Raw genomic sequence first — 19,311 nt, forward strand, 5'->3', positions numbered from 1 at the left:
GGGCTAAACCACTTTGAGAGTATCCAAAAAACATTATACATATTGGTGAGTTGGGTGGGAGGTGCCTGCCTCAAACACATGAAAAATTCCCTGGTAGAATAGGTGAATGGGAACATTTTGTTTCAACAGGCTGTCTAGGTGGTAGAAGCAGTCACTGTGGAGTGCTTAGAACTTGGTCAGATATTGACCAAGGCCATCTGCTGCATCCTGGACCATGGCCAGTTGCCTTGACTTTTGTCTAGCCACTGGACTTCCATGAGGACACTGGAAGAGAGAATGAGGCTGATGACTTTGTACAACTCTGTCTTACCTAAATTCAATTTATAAACAAGTTGAGATGTCATGCTTATCATTTTTTTCCCTTTTAGCACAATCTAAAAAGCATATATTAAGGACCTGTTATGTATGAGGCACAATGCTAGGCACTAGGGCAGGGGTCGGCAACGTATGGCTCTTGAGCCATATCTGCCTCCACATCCCGACCTGCCAGTCTGGGCAGAGCCCCAGGATGTGCCCCAGGGGGCCCTTCAGCCCCCACCCCATATTCCAGCACCTTCCGCCTCCATCCTCTTCCTTCTGCAGGCGTTTATGGCTCTCATGGCCAAAAAGGTTGCCAACTCTATCCACTGTGCCCTATTGATTCCTAATGTATGTATACATTCATATATGTATACACATTCACACACATACATATATAAAATAACATTTACATTGAATGCATTTGTTATTATATTTTTTACTGACAAAGAAGGATGATACAGAAATCATTGTACTTTACTGGTATAAATAATCAGGAACTCTTCGGGGCTTTCACATATAATAAATGATATGGCCAAAGTCATTCACTTTTTTTCTTCTCTCTATTCAGCTTGCTGTCACACAGCCAGCTTCAGTTACTGTTTCAGCAAGTGGTTTCGGATTTGCCTTCTGTCAGGTATGTAGTCATGTTTATACTTGTTTAGGTTAATACTTTGGTCACTATTTAATTGATGAGGGTATACCTTCTAAGTGAATCTGTTCCTCTATGCCTAAATAGAACATACTCATTAATTCATAGAGTTGAAAAAAGTTTTCGACTAGTGGTTAGCCTTTTTGGTGCCATTTCTCTAATTTATTGAGATGGTAGTTTGGACGACAGGCTTAGGATCTGTCATCAAGTTCGTACTCAGTGGTGTTCCAGCTTGCTGTAGGACCTGCCAGGATTGGCATTCTGCTTATGGAGTATCTGAGAACTTGGGGTGAACATCCCAAGTTCACAGAGCTACTTGATTCACGGTTTAGTAAAGTATCACTGTTTTAACATGTTTCTTTGGGAGGTATTATAAAGATTGCTTAGACAATCTCCTCAAAAGTTTTATTGATTCATTTTCATGCAAATGACTTTCAATTTGAATTTTTAAAATTTGGAAATATTTTTGTTTGTCACTTTTGCTGATTCCTTGAAGAAATGGCAATGAATGACTGCTTCATATTTATATCCAATGGGACAGTACTAAATGTTAAATATATGGTTAATCCCATTTTCTGTTTTAGTATGAAATCATATATGTTTTCTGAATATATTAACTTCATTAAAGTTTATTATCCATTTGAACTTATTTTAGTTATATACTGCTCATTTCAGCATCTTAATGTCTTATCTTAATTATATGTTCCATAATGTGCGATAATATTCTGAGTTTTTTTTTTCTGGTGAGTTAGAGGGGGGAAGTGGTGCTGGACCTGTGATTTAATGGGTATGGGGAACTCCCAGTGAGAAAAGTTGTTTTGTTGGAGCCAAGTAAAAGTGCAAGGCAGCTAAGTACATGCTGAATCAATATTTATTTAGCTAGATTCTTATAAGAAGGGATTGGGTGGAAGAATTAATAGAATTTTAGATGTAAGGGATCTCAGGTGCCATCAGGTACAACCCACATCTGAGAAAGAAGACACTTCCCTTGACAAGTGGTTCTTTCTCCTCTGCTTGAAGATTCCCCTGTTATTTCCTGAGGTACAATCGCTTTCCTCTTAGAGACAGATTTAATTATTTGGAAGATTTTCCTGTCATCAGACTTAAATTTGATTTTTGACAGCTTCTGCCTTTACTCCTGGTTCTGCCCTCTGGGTTCAAACAGAAAAAAGTCTTAATTCCTTTTCCACATGACAGCCCTTTGAATACTTAAACACAGCTCTCATGTCCTCCTTGAGTTTGAAGGATGAGATTTGTTCTGCTTGGCCCCACAGGGTTGTCCTTGAAGTCAAGGGTGAAAAAAGTTGCAAGATCTCCTGAACCAGCAAATGCCACTTTTGTTCCCATTAAGCTAGTGGAATCTTAAAAAAAAGTAGAGGGTCACTGAACACTTAAAAGGGTCAGTTTAGTTTCTGAGATGAGAAATCACATCTGATTAATCTCCGAGGGCTTATTTGAAGGGGGTCACTAAGTAGGTAGACCGGGAAGAAGCAATAAGTATAATTTTTTTGACATAAATCTTAGATGTAGTTCTATGCTGAAGGGTGATTTTTTTTTACTCTACTCTCTACCCCCCATCTGGCACACAAAACACACACAAATGGAGTGGTAATTGGATGGTGAGATGGGGGTGGCAGGCATTCCCCTGTCATGAATAAAGAACTGGCTTTGAGACTGCAAATCAAAAATAGGGGTAAATGAGAGCAAGTCATGATAGAGGAGTATAAATAATAAAGTCTCTCAGGGACTGATTTTATTTCACATTCATCAGGGCACCAGGGAAGGGAGCATCATGAAAGCTCTCAAGTGTGCAGTTAATACTGCAGTTAATACTCTTACAGGTAGTAAAACATCTGACTGTGAGAAATAAACCGTAAGGTCATGTGTATAATAAATATACCGATGTGCCTGGGCAGATGAGAGAGAAACAGCATAAGGCAATGTTATTGTTTAGTCTTTTCAGGCATGTCTGACTCTTTGTGATCCCATTTGGGGTTTTATTGGCAGATATACAGGAGTGGTTTGTCATTTCCTTCTCCAGCTCATTTTACAGATGAGGAAACTGAGGGAAACAGGGTTAAATGACTTGCCCAGGGATAGTAAATGTCTGAGGCCAGATTTGAACTCGGATTTTCCTGACTCCTGACTTTGTTCACTGAACTATCTAGGAGCCCTGTAAAGCAACATATTTTAAAGGAAAAGGAGGCAAATTGGGCACTGGCTGTCCCCCATGCATGGAATGCTCTCCTTCTTCACTTGCATCTTTTTGAATCCCTGATTTCCTTCAAAGCTCTACTCAGGCACATTTTTCTCCATGAAGTCTTTCCTGATCTCTCTCCCCATGGTAGCTCCTCTCCTGCCTTTACTGTGTTTCTACTTCTCTATGTACATGTCATTTTGCTCCTGTAATGCAGGTTTAGCATTGCTATGTTTTGGCTTAGGCAATCCTGTCAGTTGCCCTGGATGGAATGTTGATGATGGCATGCGCCATGTGCCAGGTGCCAACTGGCAGTTGTACTGAGACTATAAAAGGCCCTAGAAACCCAAGCCTGGCTTCTGTTTTCCCCTGACTTTATCCTGATCACTCAACTACCCCTTTTCCTTGGGACGCCGGGTTGGGGGAGGAGAACATGGGTAGGAAATTAGGATAGCTTAGATTTTAGGACCAATCTTCACACCATCTTATCAATAGCTATTATCAACATCAACTGAATTAGCCAGCAGATATGATCAATTTCTTGACCAGAGACCTCTTAGCTCTGACTGAGGGCTGTCAGCCCTTAGGCAGCCAAGACCTTCTTAGGACCTTTCCCAGCTTCAGTCAGCCAAACCATACCAACAGTTTATCAAAACCCAAACCCTCTCACTTTGTCTTGTTCCTTCCCCAGTTATCAAAAAATCCCATAGCTTTTACCAGAGAATCCTGTAGTTATTTCTTACCACCCTAGACTGAGGAGGACAAGCAGAAAGGGGAGAATTCTGAACTATTAAGTTTGAATTAAATGCCATTGCTGTGGGCAGGAAGTTTTAACATCCACTTCCTGCCAGTCTGCCATCATCCAATAGGTGGCAGATACCTCAGCAGAGAGGGGCCGGCTGCCTAACAATTTAAAGGAGCCTAACAGCTATTAGTGAGGTTTACTGGGCACTCAGCCTTTGGGTTTGGATTTGAACTTAAAGCAAGTTCATTCCCAGCTGAGTTTGTTCATTCTTTCACAACAACCAACTCCAACTCCCTGTTTGGTCTTGTACCAGCTCAAGGCCCCTAGTGATCCTTCTCCCCTCATAACACTCCAAAGTACGTATGTTCATTGAAGGTAGAGACTGTTTCATTCTCGTCTTTGTACCTCCAGCACTCAGCTCAGTATTTGATAAATAGTAGGTGCTTAATAAATGCTTGTTGATTCACTGATTAACTAGAAGACAATAAACTCATTTTTATGTTATTGCCCGGTCAAGGTTTTAGTCTCAATAGAATTAGGAAATAACTTACAATATTACTCTTAGAAAATAAAATGCTGTTTTCAGAGCATAGCAGCTGCTAGTTGTTCTCTAGTTGTAGGGCAGTAAAGTGGTTCAGTGCTGGGACAGAAGTCAGGAAGACTTACCTTCCTGAGTTCAAATCTAGCCTCAGGTGTTTACTAGCTGTGTGATTCTGGGCAAGTCACTTAACCCTGTTTGCCTCAGTTTCCTCAGCTATAAAATGAGCTGGATAAAGAAATGGCAAACCATTCTAGTATTTTTGCCAAGAAAACCTGAAATGGTATCATGAAAAGTTGGACATGACTAAAACGACTGAACAAAGTTATACTTCAGAAAATCTCTGAATTTCAATGTAGATTGTTCATTGAAAGCATTAGAAAAAGCGTTAAATTGTGTCCCCTGAAAACCATCTAGGTGTTGGGGCATTATCTGGAATGATACCAGAAACAAAATAGAAAACATTTTGCTTTTTTACAAAACTCTTCATTATCTGAATTTAGGAATTTTGTGTACAGATGACTGTGCTTAAAGATCAACATGGAAAAATATTTAAGTGGAAAATATTTAATATTTAATGGAAATATGTGGAAAATGGAAAAATTTCTTAAAATGAATACATATTTAAAAAATAAAATAAGATAAAAATAAAATAGAATTAAAAGTTATAAAATCACTAAGGGTATGGGTAAAGTGAATATAGCTTGGTTTTTTTTTCTTTTTCTTTTTTTAAAAAAAAAATTTTTTTTTAAACCCTTGTACTTTGGTGTATTGTCTCATAGGTGGAAGATTGGTAAGGGTGGGCAATGGGGGTCAAGTGACTTGCCCAGGGTCACACAGCTGGGAAGTGGCTGAGGCCGGGTTTGAACCTAGGACCTCCTGTCTCTAGGCCTGACTCTCACTCCACTGAGCTACCCAGCTGCCCCTATAGCTTTGTTTTTAAAAAAATTGAACTTTGGGACAGACATGTTGCAGTTGGAAAGAAGTGGTTTAGGACAAATTAAAAGGAATACTGTCTTTACAAATACATACAAATTAAAAGGAATATTATGTTTTTAATAAACTTATAGATGTTGTTGAAAAAGGATGAAAAATAAAATAATACAATATATAACAAATATAAATAAAAGGTTTTACTCATACACAAGATATTTATATTTGCATAAATAAAAATATTTATATTTATAAATGTATAAAAATATAAAAAATAAAATAAAATAATGAAAAATGAAATAATCCATAAAAGATTGAAGCAAGCAGGATTGATTTGAGCGTATCCCCTACTGTTTTGATTATAAGAGCTGAGAGTGCAAGGAGAAATATTATTTAAAGTATTTGTCTTTTGGTATCTTCTACATTATCCTTCATAAGCACTGGGCTCAAAAATAATTGTCAAGATGAAATCTAACATTGTCTATTTAAAGATTATCTTGAGACTCTAAAATTGCTGAGAAATTTAAGACTTCTCCCTTTTTTCCTGTGTACTTTCTCTTCAGTGATGTTTAGGTATTGTAATTTTAATCCACTCTGCTTGGGGTACTCTGCTATAGTTTAAAAAAATTGTTAGTGCATTTGGGCACTTTGTTTTGAAAATTACTGAAAGGATATGAGGGACCTTTCCATTTTTTTGCCAATATGCTTTCCTCAGGCATCCATTGTGATGGTGCTAATCTGGGTGATTTGGGAAATATATGAAGAATGTCCACTAGATTATAGACTTGATCTTGAGGGCATGATCAGTGTTTTTGTCTCTCTATCTCATTCACTTAATACAGTATCTGACTACTCATAACCACTGCTTAATAAATGTTTAATGATTGCCTTGACATATACAGTTGCTACCATAACTGCCTTTTTTAAGGTAATACACCAGTCTTTGTAAGGGTGAAAACTCTTAACCCTGAAGACCACAACCTATCTATAATTACTAGGAGATAAATCTTAGAGAGTAGTTGCTTAAGACTCGAAGAAACTAAGTGACTCACCTGTCATTACATAGCTACTAAGAGTCAGAGGTGAGATTTGAACTCAAGTTTTCCAGACTCTGAATCCAATACCATAGCCATCATTCCATGCTGCCTTTCTTTATTAGGCCACAAAAGTAATTTTTTCCATTTTGTAGATTATTTCCAAATCTTAATTGAGTGTTCAGGAGAGTTTTATGACCAGATATTTAGCAAATACAATGATAATCCTTGATGGCTGGTTGTAACATTCTTTTTCTTCCCTTTTATTTGCTGCAGCTCAATGTTGTTTATAATGTGAAAAATTCAGAATCTTCTAGAAGACGCAGATCTATCCAAAATCAAGAAGCCTTTGATTTAGATGTTGCCGTCAAAGATAATAAAGATGATATCAACCATTTGACTGTGAATGTATGTACCAGGTAGGTCTTTATTTAGGTCTTTATATATTTTATGATTTTACTCAGGATGGAAATCATTACATGATATTCAGGGGCATTTTTCCTTTCTCTAGTCATTGAACATTTTTGATTAGGAAGAACAAATGAAAAAATTGCAGGATATGTATAATAATCAATATGCAGAAAAGAGCCTCAAGAGTTCTGTAATGGAATACTGTTTTAAGTAGCACCAGTATTTCAAGTATTTCAGAAATTTTTAATGAGTAATGGGAATATTTAATAAGAATCTCTTCTAAATCTTCTGCATTGGCATCTAGATGGCACAGTATATAGAGTTTTGGACTTGGAATGAGAAAGATTAAAGTTCAAATCTGGTCTCAGATACTTATCAGCTGTGTGAACCTAGGCAAGTCAATTAATGGCTCTATGTCTCAGTTTCCCCTTTTGTAAAATGAGGGTAATAGCAACTACTCAGGATTGTTGTGAAGACAAATGAGATAATAATTGTAAAGCACTTAGTACAGTATTAGTTGTTAATATAATTAAAATCTGACTTCAGGTGCTCATGAACTTTGTGATCCAGGGGCAAGTCATCTAACTTTTGTCTGCCTCAGGTTCCTTATCTGTAAAATGAGGATAATAGTACCTACCTCCCAGAGTTGTTGTGGGAATGGAATGAGATAATACTCATAAAGTACTTTGCAAACTTTCAAGTGCTATATAAATGCTGCTGTCATTATTCTTATTGTTCTTATCTGAATAATATATAATTGTACTGGTAAAATGGCTAAGAGGTTAAAAAAAGTTATAAACTTATTAACTGTAGCCTGCTAAATTTTGCATAAAAGAAAGAAATTGTAAAGATAGATTTTGTTGTTATTGATGATCTATTAAGTATTTTAAAAAATTTATTTGGTTTTTCAAAATGTACCCTCCCTCCCTTCTTCAACCACATGAATTGGCTCAGTTTTTTTTCTTTCAGGAAAGGGTTTTGAAGTGGTATGAAAATAAATGTGTAGACTTTTGTGAAACTTCTTATGTTAGTGCTAGTGTCTGGGTGAAATGAAAGCTCATATCAGCCTGCTCTAAAAATCATCCTCACTTTTTTGTTCTAATCCAATGAGAGCCACTTTATTTCAGGAAAAATGTTCAATTGGTAAATATTAAGTGAATGCTTACCGTGTGCTAGATATTATGGGATCATTCCTTTTTCTTTTATTCCTCTCCAAAGAAGGAACTTATAATTTGGTAGGAAGGCAGGAATAAGATACAAGAAACAATAAGAGAACAATTAAGTGTTAAACTAAGTGGCATCCAAGCACCCTAGAGATGAGAAGTGATTTAGAGATTGGAAAGTGTTACTAAGGACTAAAGTACTCCATGAAAAGAGGTGAGATTTTGAACTGGGTTCTCAAGGTAAGTTAGAATCTAGATAAGAAATGGGAAGAAATGCAGACATTTCAGGTATCTGTAGGAGGAAACCTGGAAATGATAGATTTTCATGTTTTCTGGTTATTTCAGCATGTATGCATGGGAGTTAGAAAGACCTGAGTTCAAATCCAACCTCAGATACTTACTAGCTGTGTGACCCTAGGCAAGTCACTTAATCCCCATTGCCTAACCCTTAATGCTCTTCTGCCTTGGAACCAATCCACAGTATTGATTCTAAGATAGAAGGTAAGGGTCTTAAAAAAAAGAAAAGAAAAAAAGTCATTTAAATCCAAAATAAAAAAATTTAAAAATTAAAAGCTTATGCATAGAATAGAATTTGTTTCTTTACTTTTAGAGATAATATAGTATAGCTGAAAGTTTTTTGGATCTAGGGACCTGGTTCTGGATTTAGTGGATAGAGTCCTGGATTTAACATCAGGAATACCAGAGTTTGAATCCTGTCTCAGATGTTCACTATTTTACCTCAGGCCAGTCACAACCTCCCTGGACCTCAGTTTCCTTATCTCTAAAATAGAAAAAATAATAGCACTTACCTCTTAAGGCTGGTATGAGGTTCACATGACACACATAATATGTATGTAGATATGTGCTTATATACATGAACCTATATAATCACATATATACATATACTATATATATGTATATACATACATATATATACACACACATAAACATTTTGGGTCAGTCACTTTACCCTGGGCTTTGATTTCTTCATCTTTAAATAATGAAGTTCTCCTGGTACATTTCTTTACTTTTTTTGTATCATGGCCCTCCTTGGCAGTCTGGTAAAGCCTTTGGGGTCCCTTTTCAGAATTATGTTCTTAAATATATTAAATAAAATATATGTAGTTATGCAGGAAATCAATTATATTGAAATATAATTAGCAGAATATTAAAAATTTATGCAACCCAGGTTCAAAAACCTTGGTGGATGATCTTGTGGTCCATTCCAGATGTAAATATATTTGATCCACTTAGTGTATCTACTTAATATGAACATATGATAGCCGAACACATTTTGCAATATTATGAGTCTCCTAGCCTTATTTGAGTAACTGTAAAAGTCCCAAGAGCTATCTGGCAATTAAATTTGAAGAAAATGGATTTACTATCAGCTTAGGGGTTATCCCACCACTTTCACATTTTAAATGTAACCCTTAATTTAAAAAGGTTAGATCTAAAGATTCATTCCAAACACATATGACATCTAACCCTGTCCTGGGTAGGTAGTAGTGCTTAATAAATGTTTGTTATATTTAAATGAAAACAAAATCCAATTTGGATCCACCCAGTGAATGGGAAGACATTAACCTCAAAGTCCAGTAATCATGTACCCTCAGGTAAAGGGCATAATTCAAGACCGGGGGTTGAGGGGGCATCTTAAATTTCTCCACACCTCAGGTCTGACAGGAATGGTTGGGGAAACAGGGGATTGTGAGAATCTCTTTTTCTGTGGTTCCCTAATCCGCTGACAAGAAAATTGTAGCCCATCATCCCCTTCTAAATGTGAAAGGATTTTCTGTCTCCTCAAAATGGGATCTCACCACAAGAGAATGTTTGCTTCTGTTCCAAGGGCTTTACTATCAGAAATCATCTTTTAGAAATCAGTTGGGAACATTTAATAGTGATGGAGGAAATTTAGAAAGAGAATTTTATCCCCTTCAGTTCAGTGGTGGTTGAAAAACAAACCTAGTTAGATCCAAAGCTATTCAGCATAGATCTGGAAGGCATTTGAGGGATGGTTTAGTCCTATACCTTCATAAGAGGGTGGTTTGCCTATTTTTACACAGGTAGCAAGTAGAAAGCTTGGATTTGTACCCATCTCTTTGGACTCTAAAACAAGTACTCTTTCCCTTATATCACACTGCATGCAACTAAATCTCTGTGGAAAATCTCAAGTATGTATTCATTTAACGCAGGCATTAATACTGACCTGGGATACGTGGGTGGATGGAGTTGGTTGATGCATCTTATAAGATTATTTTATCTTTCAGTTACAGCATCTTCTTGAATAGGCAACTTTACCTTATTTCAAAGATGCAAAATATTTTTCGTGTAATGAATTTCTTTGGCAATCTGGTGAAGCCTATTTCTCAGAATAATATTTATAAATACATAAAATACATAGTAGGATTAAAAAAGGAATAAAAAAGTTAGTGAAAATAAAGATGTACGTGTATATATACACATTTTTTTCCTCTCACCTATTCAAATTCCCATCCTCCCTGATATCTATTCACACAACCCATGGATCACAGATTAAAGACTCCTACATTATTCTGATGTCTGCTTTATATTGAATAGTGTTATGGCAAAATTCTAGGTTATCTTGGGGATAAGTTGACTCTTCTTTAAGTATCAGAAAGGTGAGACCACCAAGTTATCTTTTGATGTACTTACACAGTTTGGCCATTCCCCTCACCTACTAATAATTGCTCAGATATAATTACTCAAACGTTCATTTCAGTGATTTATTTTCAGTTGCATCCATTTTGGCAATGAGTGATACCCAACAGATGGTTTTAGTTGCTCCTGATTTCTTAGCCAGCTGCAGTCAGCAGTTGTGCTGTATTGCTTTTCAATCAGTCAGACTGCCAGGCTTAATATCACCGCTTTGAAAAGCAAGTGTTCTCTGCCCAGCCTTCCTTTTAATTCTTCTTCTTTTTTTTGGCCATCAGTATCTATAAATAAATAGTAATTGAAACTAATTGAATAATTGTCATAGTATGCACATTGGAAACATATTATTTTCCATGATCATTCTGGGTTACTTCTATATTCTAAGCAAGTAGCTCCTGCCACCTATTCATTTTAGAAAAACAACCAATCAACCAAAACATTCTCTAGATGGCAGAAGTTTTGTTGTTACTTAGCTTTGGGAGGGGGGCAGCAGAGAAGGGTGGGTATTGGTATTGTGTATGATAGCTCAAAAAACAATGGAGGGCAACAAAACTTTCCAAGGTATGTAATCCTACCAGATTGGCCAAAGAAAGCACAAAGTGCACTCCAAAATAGTCAGGGGAACAAAGAGAAAATTTCTCCCTGGTAAGCCTTCTTTTTCCAAAACTTGATGGTTAAAAGAGTGCTAAGGGTTTGGCATTGGGACTACCCTCAGAGATCAAGAAAGAGCTGCTTCCACTTTGAGTCCTGGCTTTCAACTGAGGAGTTGTGCCATTTTTTCCTGAGAAAATAAAAACTGTAACTTGCTTTAAAATCATAGCAACTAAAAAAAGATTCCCTTTTGAAATAAAGTATGTTGTGTCCTTCCCTATGTAGAGTCTCATATATATCTTACTCTACTGTGCATTGGGGATTTTTATGTAATCTTTTTTTGAATTTTTAAGAGGTTTATAAAAGAAAAGTTATTTGATATTTTGTCATAAGGTCTGGGTTTGAAGAAGAAACATTTGGGAAAACGTGTATAAATATTTCTCCATACAAATTCTTATTTGAACTGTGAATAAAAACAGTGTAATGAGACTTTTCATTTCCAAGTTAACATTGTATTGTATGTTATATGCTAATTGATATTAGCACATTTGGTCTTTCATAAAATTTTGTTCTCCCCTTTCACCTTTCTTTCCTTCCTCCCTCCCTCCCTCTCTCCCTCTTTAACTTTTAGGTTTCGGGGACCATCTAAGAGTGGTATGGCTCTTATGGAAGTTAACTTACTGAGTGGTTTTGCAATGTCTCCAGATGCAATTCTACTGAGTGACACAATTAAGAAAGTAGAGAATGATCACGGCCAAGTCAACCTGTATTTAGACTCTGTAAGTAGAAAAAATGAATTTAATTTATCTAAACATCTAGTATTTTGTCATGTTCAATATAGTATAACTTTCTACAAGATTTTTTAACATATTGTTTTGGATATTTGTTTTTGGTTCATGGTTGATGTTTATAGGTCCTTGGTTCAGAGGATCATAGAATTGGAAATGGAGGGAATCATTTTTAAAATGTTATTTTATTTATATTTTTTATTTTTATTTCAAATTACCACATAAATTTTCCCCAAGGTATATGATCCAAATTGTCTCCTTTCCTTCTTTCCTCCTCATCTCCTGGAGCTGGCAAGTAATTCGGTCTGGGTTTGGAGGGAATTTTTTTTAAACCATTTATTAATATTCATTTTTAACATGGTTACATGATTCATGCTTCTACTTTCCCCTTCACCCCCCGCACTTCCCTCACCCATGGCCGATGCACATCTCCACAGGTTTTAACATTTGTCATTGATCAAGACCTATTTCCAAATTGTTGTTAGTTGCATTGGTGTGGTAGTTTCGAGTCTACATCCCCAATCATGTCCACCTCGACCCATGCGTTCAAGCACTTGTTTTTCTTATGTTTCCTCTCCTGCAGTTCTTCTGGAGGGAATTTTAAGAGACAGTCTTTAACTCCTTTATCTTAAGGATGAGGAACTAAAAATTGCAGGTTAAGTTACACAGGTAGTAAGCAGTAGATTTGGGATTTGAATGTAGATCATCTGATTCCAACTCCAACTTCTTTCCACACTGCTGGAAGATAGTAAGAACTACTTAGCTTTCTAAATATACTATATTATTATATATATTATGTTATACTATATATGTATATAGATACATATATAGTATACTAAATATACCAAATTTACTTTTCTTTTTTAAAATTTTTATTTTGAATATTTTCCCATAGTTACATGTTTCATGTTCTTTCCCTCTCCCCCAACCTGCCCTAACCACCCTTAGCCAATGCACAATTCCACTGGGTTTTACATGTATCATTGATTAAGACCCAATTCCATATTATTGATAGTTGGACTAGAGTTATTGTTTAGTGTTATAGTAGTAGCTATTAATAGTAGTAGCTAATTTCATCCTGATTTCAGAGTTGCCATTTTGCCCAAAATATCTTAAATTTTTATTGGTCCTAGTCATAGCTTCCTCTTTCTTATGATAGCAGAGATGGCTAGATTCACTGTGGCTATAAACAAAAAAATTACACTTGCTGAGTGGGCTGCAGTGCTCTCCTCTCTCTCCCTCATTCCCCCAATCTCCCAATTTTTATGATCATTTGGATTGAACCATCACAAAAGAGAAGAGCCCCAGATGTGGTGCTTAGGACAACAGCTGTCTACAATGCTATAGTCATCAAAAACCTGGCTAAGTTGGAATTTGCCCATGTAGAAATTAATTCTTATCCTGCTAGGTCTACTGATGTACAAACTTAAATGTCAAGGATAATTTGAGAGCTGAAAAATACTGGAATGATCATCCTTGGACCTATAATTATCTGAAAGTTATTTAGAATATTATAGATCTATGAGTTTAGAACTGATCTTAGGGGATCTAGGATGAACTTTTATAGCATCTCTTCCGAAGTTACTCCCCCAATTTGCATTAATCCTATTGGGTTGGAGTTCTCAAAAGGTTGGTTGACTACTCTTCTCTTTGAATTCTAGCAGTAACCCTTAAAGGTTTGGTTTTTACAATTATCGCTTATGAGCCCCTATAAGTGTGCTTCCCATTAACAAGCAATCAGTAGATTAATTAGGTTTTGGAAGAGGCATTTATTAGGGTGTCATAGCAGGAAAAAATGTTACAAAACATCCCCCCTGGCCTGCCCACTCTCAAAGCCTGGGCACATTCTCCCACAGATCCATGCAGATCCATGAGAAGAGTAGTAGGCTCAGAGTTAGTGAGACATACATATAAGATATATGTGTAGCAAAGGGATAGCATAGCTCTTAGCACTTTAAGATCTAAAAGCCTTTTCTTAAATATATAACATTCTTCCGTGGTGCAAAGGGTCATGTTTCTTTGGGCTGCCTCCCTCCTCTGGTTATTGAATTTCTGCACCATTTATCCTTGATGTAATACTCTTTTCTCTGCTGATGGGTTATCTCTTTCTGGTTTAATTTCTCTGACTCATGTAGATACACTGTCTTACAGTGACCTAGCCTCTCCCAGGTATATCATTAATGGAAGATGTATGGGATGATCAGAGAAGAGAAAATCTTTCTACTTCCCCCAAGATTGATTCCTTCTTAGGGGTTGGCTCCAACTCTGGTACTTCATTCAATCCTCAACTTCCAAATGATTCATTGCTTGACTGTCTGCTATTTTTATATATAGGAACTTAATGGTATCTAATTCTTTCAGTCGGTCATAGGTTGATTCCTATGTTCTTTCATCTGCCTTTGTACAATGGCTTACACCTTATAATCCTTTTGAATTGATGAATGACTTAATTATACTTTATGGTGAGATTATAGGAAAATTATTTAATTTATAGTTTATATTAATGCACTGATTCAGTTATGGGTGTCTAGGTTTTTTATGATTATATTAATTGAAGTGAGGGTAGATTGCTTGTACTAGTCTTTCTGAAGAATTTCTGTGGAGCAGTGTAGAACTCCTGAAGGAGAGAAATGATTGATGTAACAGTCACTAGTCTCTTGGAAGTAGGTGCTAATTCAGGTGCGGAAAGAATTGGTATAATCAATGGAACATCAAACTGTGATCTAATAAACTTGGGTCCTAATCCTAGTCCTGTTAATGATTAATGTGGAATTTACTTAATTTTTCAGGCTTTCCTCAACTGTAATATGATCTCTAAGCAGCCTCCTAATTTTAAAATTGATGATGCTATTGATCTTCCATGCCTAATAGAATCCTTATTGATTATGGAGGGCATAGAGGATTTATAATTGTCCCCAGAACAAAGAATTGGAGGCTGTTCATTGCACCTACATCACACCCATCTAAACTTTGCTCCCATTTTTTTTAAGGTAAATGAAACACAGTTTTGTGTAGATATTCCTGCTGTAAGAAACTTCAAAGTATCAAACACTCAAGATGCCTCAGTATCTATAGTGGATTATTATGAACCAAGTAAGTGGTAATCTTTTGATCTAGAGAATAGTTATTTCAGAACTTAAAATAGTGATGGTATAATTTGTTGAATATATGGGTGGCAAAAGCTACTGTTAAGTGAAGAGACTTGCAAATTATTTATAAACAACAGAACATATACATATGAAGTCATATCAAGTTTGTAAGTGTTATTCTTGCTTAAACGTTGCTTTAGTTTAGTTTACAAGTTTTTGGCTAATATTTCAAATTACTATTTCTTCTGTTTCTTGTTTTACAATGGAGGTTCCTTTTATAAGAAGAATATTCTCCATTTTATAGATTTAAATTCATTTGACATCTCATTGGACCCTTGCACCTAGAAAAGTGGATTTGGTTTCAGAACTTAGGTGGTTAGAGCATTTATAAGACAAAAGAACTTTGGATTACTATGTTTAAGAAGACCCCAACAATTATAAATCACATTTTTCTAGAATAACAAATTTCATTAGCTCAGTACCAATAGGTACACAGGTAGAAATAATGTACTGAGAAAACCCAGTTTTGTGTTGGAAATTAATAATTAAAAACATTAGGGCCTGGATTTTGTATGGTTTTAGTCAATAATGCTATTTTTGTCTGATCTGAAATTAGTTATGGTGTAAAAAGTTTATTGTCAAATTTTTCCTTTTTCTAAGTTCTTAATGTCCTGAACTTACCATATTTTGCAACAAATTCCCTTTTATAGAATGCCCTGAAAATCTGTGCTTTTTAAAAATTTTAATCTATTAAAGTTTTTTTTTAAATTTTTTTATTTTTTAAACCCTTAACTTCTGTGTATTGGCTCCTAGGTGGAAGAGTGTAAGAGTGGGCAATGGGGGTCAAGTGTCTTGCCCAGGGTCACACAGCTGGGAAGTGTCTGAGGCCGGATTTAAACCTAGGACCTCCTGTCTCTAGGCCTGACTCTCAATCCTCTGAGCTACCCAGCTGCCCCCTCTATTAAAGTTTAAAAGAGTTTAAAATTTAAAACTGCACTAAGACTTTGGAGATACCCTTTATATCTGGTGGATCATTTGCAAAGAATCATCCTTCAAAATAAGTTGAATTTATTTGTAGAGTTTGATAACATTAACATTGAACTAAGGAAGACATGTGACTGGTTATACCTTATGTGAAAGCAGAATGCCTTTTCTTATATTTAGAAAACATTTGATCTTCCTATCACATATTGAACATTAACATTTTTTAGAGAGGGGTAAGACTCTGGGATATGGATGTAGATAGGGGAGATCTGGCAAATCCTGATAATAATGCTCATTCATCTAAGTAATCTTATAATTCAAGGATCCATTATTTCATCTCTGTAGGTACTTAGTCCACAAATGCAGTTTTCAACTTCTTAATATCTAAGTAGATGGCTTAATGAGTTCCTGTGGACCAAAACATTTAATCAAAACTTCTGGTAATGAGCCTCAATGAACATGGGCTAGTTTTGGGATGGGACATACAAAGTCTGTTGCTAGGGGCAAACTTTAAACCTTCCAGTCTGGGATAGGAACAAGCAGAGCTTGAACTTTGCCCCAACAAACTTTGAGAACCGAGGATCAAAGGATTATGGATCTAGAGCTGAAATAAATCTTAGCAGCCATCTAATCCATTGATTCCCAAAGTGGGTGCTACCACCCCCTGGTGGGTGCTGCAGTGATCCAGGGAAGCAGTGTTGGCCACAGGTGCATTTATCTTTCCTATTAATTGCTATTNTCTATTAATTAATTAATTTAATAAATTAAAAAAATTAATTTCTAGGGGCACTATAATATTTTTTCTGGAAAGGGGGCAGTAGGCCAAAAAAGTTTGGGAACCACTGATCCAACCTTCTTATTATACAAATGAAGAAATGAGGTCCATGAAGGTTAATTAGTCTTTATAAGCACTTATTAAGCACCTAATATATGCTAAACTTTGGGGATACAAAGGCAAAAATAAAACCATCTCTGCCCTTGAAGAACATAGGGAGTAGAAATATGGAAAGATGAAGAGATAATCAAAAGATGTCAAAGTATATACAAAAAAACCAAAATCCTTTCTTATTGTTATAATGACTTTTCAGAAGATTCACCTGGTTTCACTAACAAATCACTAAAATTTCCTAAATGACTTTTCCTCAAACCTATAAGGAGAACATTTGACAACTTTAAAGCAAAAGAAAAGATGATATGTTTCCAGAAATATATCAAGAAAGCAATGCATAATGAAAGGAAACCATGCTATTGGTGTTAATCATTAAAATAAAATCTGATAAAAGAACATTTTAAGGTATCACAATCTACCTTATAAGAGATCCTAAAATTATGTAATATATTTTTAAAAATCACAATTTAAAGTTTCCACTAAAAAGCCAAAGATGTATAATCACAACACAATTTAAAACTGAATGTGCTTTGAAAAAAAATAAGACATATATGCTAGCCAGTTATATGCTGCAAGTTTTCAAACTTTGACTTGATATTATTGTAATTTTCACTTAAGGATGGAAAAAAAGATTTAATGTATTTAGAGAAGATTCATAAACTTGACTTAATTAAATTGTAAAGATATATAATGTTTAATGTCTTCAGAGAGTCCTTAGATAGGAGACAAACTTTTGGAATAATCCTTTACCTTTCTTTTTTTAAGATCATCCATATAGTGAAATATATGTACATATAGAATACATACATATGTATATTGTATGCATAGACAATGTTAATTTAAATTAGATTTTCTCTAGGAATTTTAACAAATTATAATTTGAGTCTTTCCTCTTCCAGCAACACAATTGTACTGTTTGCAATTGCAACATACATCTTCAACTTATTTTTTTCCCCTTTTTAACTATTAGTAAACTCCTGGTAGTGGATTTGACTGAAAGCACTCTCTTGCTTTGGTTAAGAATTTGAACTTGTCCCTCTCTGAGCAATGGAGTGTTTCAAAGGTTCTTCCTTAAAGCAAATAGTTAAATAAACATGAAATAAGAATTGTGTGTGGATGCATTTTAAAACATGAGCACCTGAAAATACAGAGAAATGTAGGAAATGCTATTGCATTATGGCAAAGTGTTTATTTGTTTCAAAATAAGTCAGATGTTTAAGCAAATGTTCTTGTCTTTGAACAGGGAGACAGGCAGTCAGAAGTTACAACTCCAAAGTGATGCTGGGTGTTTCCCCTTGTGACCTGTGTGACAGAAAACAGGACTGCAAACTTTGCACGGACAGCTCCCCAACATTATTTCAACACTCAGCAGTAGTTTCTTTTTGGTGCTTCTTGTTTCTCTTCTCCTTGCAAATTTGGCTGTGATCTTTTATTTTGTGAGGGATACATTGAGATAGTCATAATTTAATTTGTCTTCTGACTGTGTTTATTTCCTTGGGCAAAAGTGCACAAATATCAGTGTAGACTTCATTCATATTTTTCTCCCCCTCCACCTCAGTATTTAAAAGGAACCTTGAATCTAATTGATTTGGAAAATAACTTTAGTGGACTTTACATCCCTTCCTCTATTCCTTCTTTCTCTCCCAAAATGTTTTTGGGCTCTATATAAGGTATAACTAACTTCTTCCAGAGTGAAAATGTTTTGTTATGAGGGCTTCATTTATTCTACCACATTTGATAAATGAAATAGCGGTTCTTACTGAAAACAACTGTGCATTAGTATTAGGACTGGTATGAAGGGTATTGCCTTTTCTCCAAGAAGAAAAATACTTTTATGGGTGGAGTCCCTTTGAAAGTTGGGAGAGAAGGAGAAAGCAAAGAAGGAACTTGTTTGAGGCCCACACTTACTCTCATGGCCTCAACATGCCCTTTCCATCTTTTATGAATTTGGTTCTTTCCAGAGCCTGAGGTAGCGAAATAAAAATAAACTGGATTGGTTCTTTTCCCCTTAACTCTCATAATTTTCCCAATTCTAATCATTTCCTCCTTTCTCATCTTGTTCTCTCAGATTCCAGTATAACTCAGGCATGAGGTCTGAGGCTGTTCCAGTGAAAACGAGAGTTAGCATTCACTGGAGGAAAGTTGATCGGAAGACCATGATTTGGTTTTTAGGGTTTATTGGCAGCCTGAATTGAAGGCAGGTGGGAGGGTGGGATATAGATCAGGGATGTGTTCAGTTTCATGTTAAAATTATGGGGATCATTTTAACACTACACTGATCACTGTGCTTCTGGGCAGAAATTTGAGTTTGCTCTGTAAGTAGA

At 35.7% G+C, this 19,311-nt stretch overlaps 1 protein-coding gene across 1 annotated transcript in view; it reads left to right on the forward strand.

Moving 5' to 3' along the window:
* CD109 (CD109 molecule) overlaps nt 1-18,412 on the forward strand; it is a 167,461-nt gene extending 149,049 nt beyond the window's left edge. Inside the window, exons 29-33 of the mRNA XM_044673921.1 lie at nt 869-934; nt 6,673-6,815; nt 11,869-12,016; nt 15,016-15,118; nt 18,231-18,412. Of these exons, the coding sequence (XP_044529856.1) occupies nt 869-934; nt 6,673-6,815; nt 11,869-12,016; nt 15,016-15,118; nt 18,231-18,412 (642 nt within the window). The remainder of the gene's footprint in view (nt 1-868; nt 935-6,672; nt 6,816-11,868; nt 12,017-15,015; nt 15,119-18,230) is intronic.
* Nucleotides 18,413-19,311: the final 899 nt, after the last annotated feature.

The sequence above is a fragment of the Gracilinanus agilis genome, chromosome 4, assembly GCF_016433145.1.
Source record: "Gracilinanus agilis isolate LMUSP501 chromosome 4, AgileGrace, whole genome shotgun sequence".
Lineage (NCBI taxonomy): Eukaryota > Metazoa > Chordata > Mammalia > Didelphimorphia > Didelphidae > Gracilinanus > Gracilinanus agilis.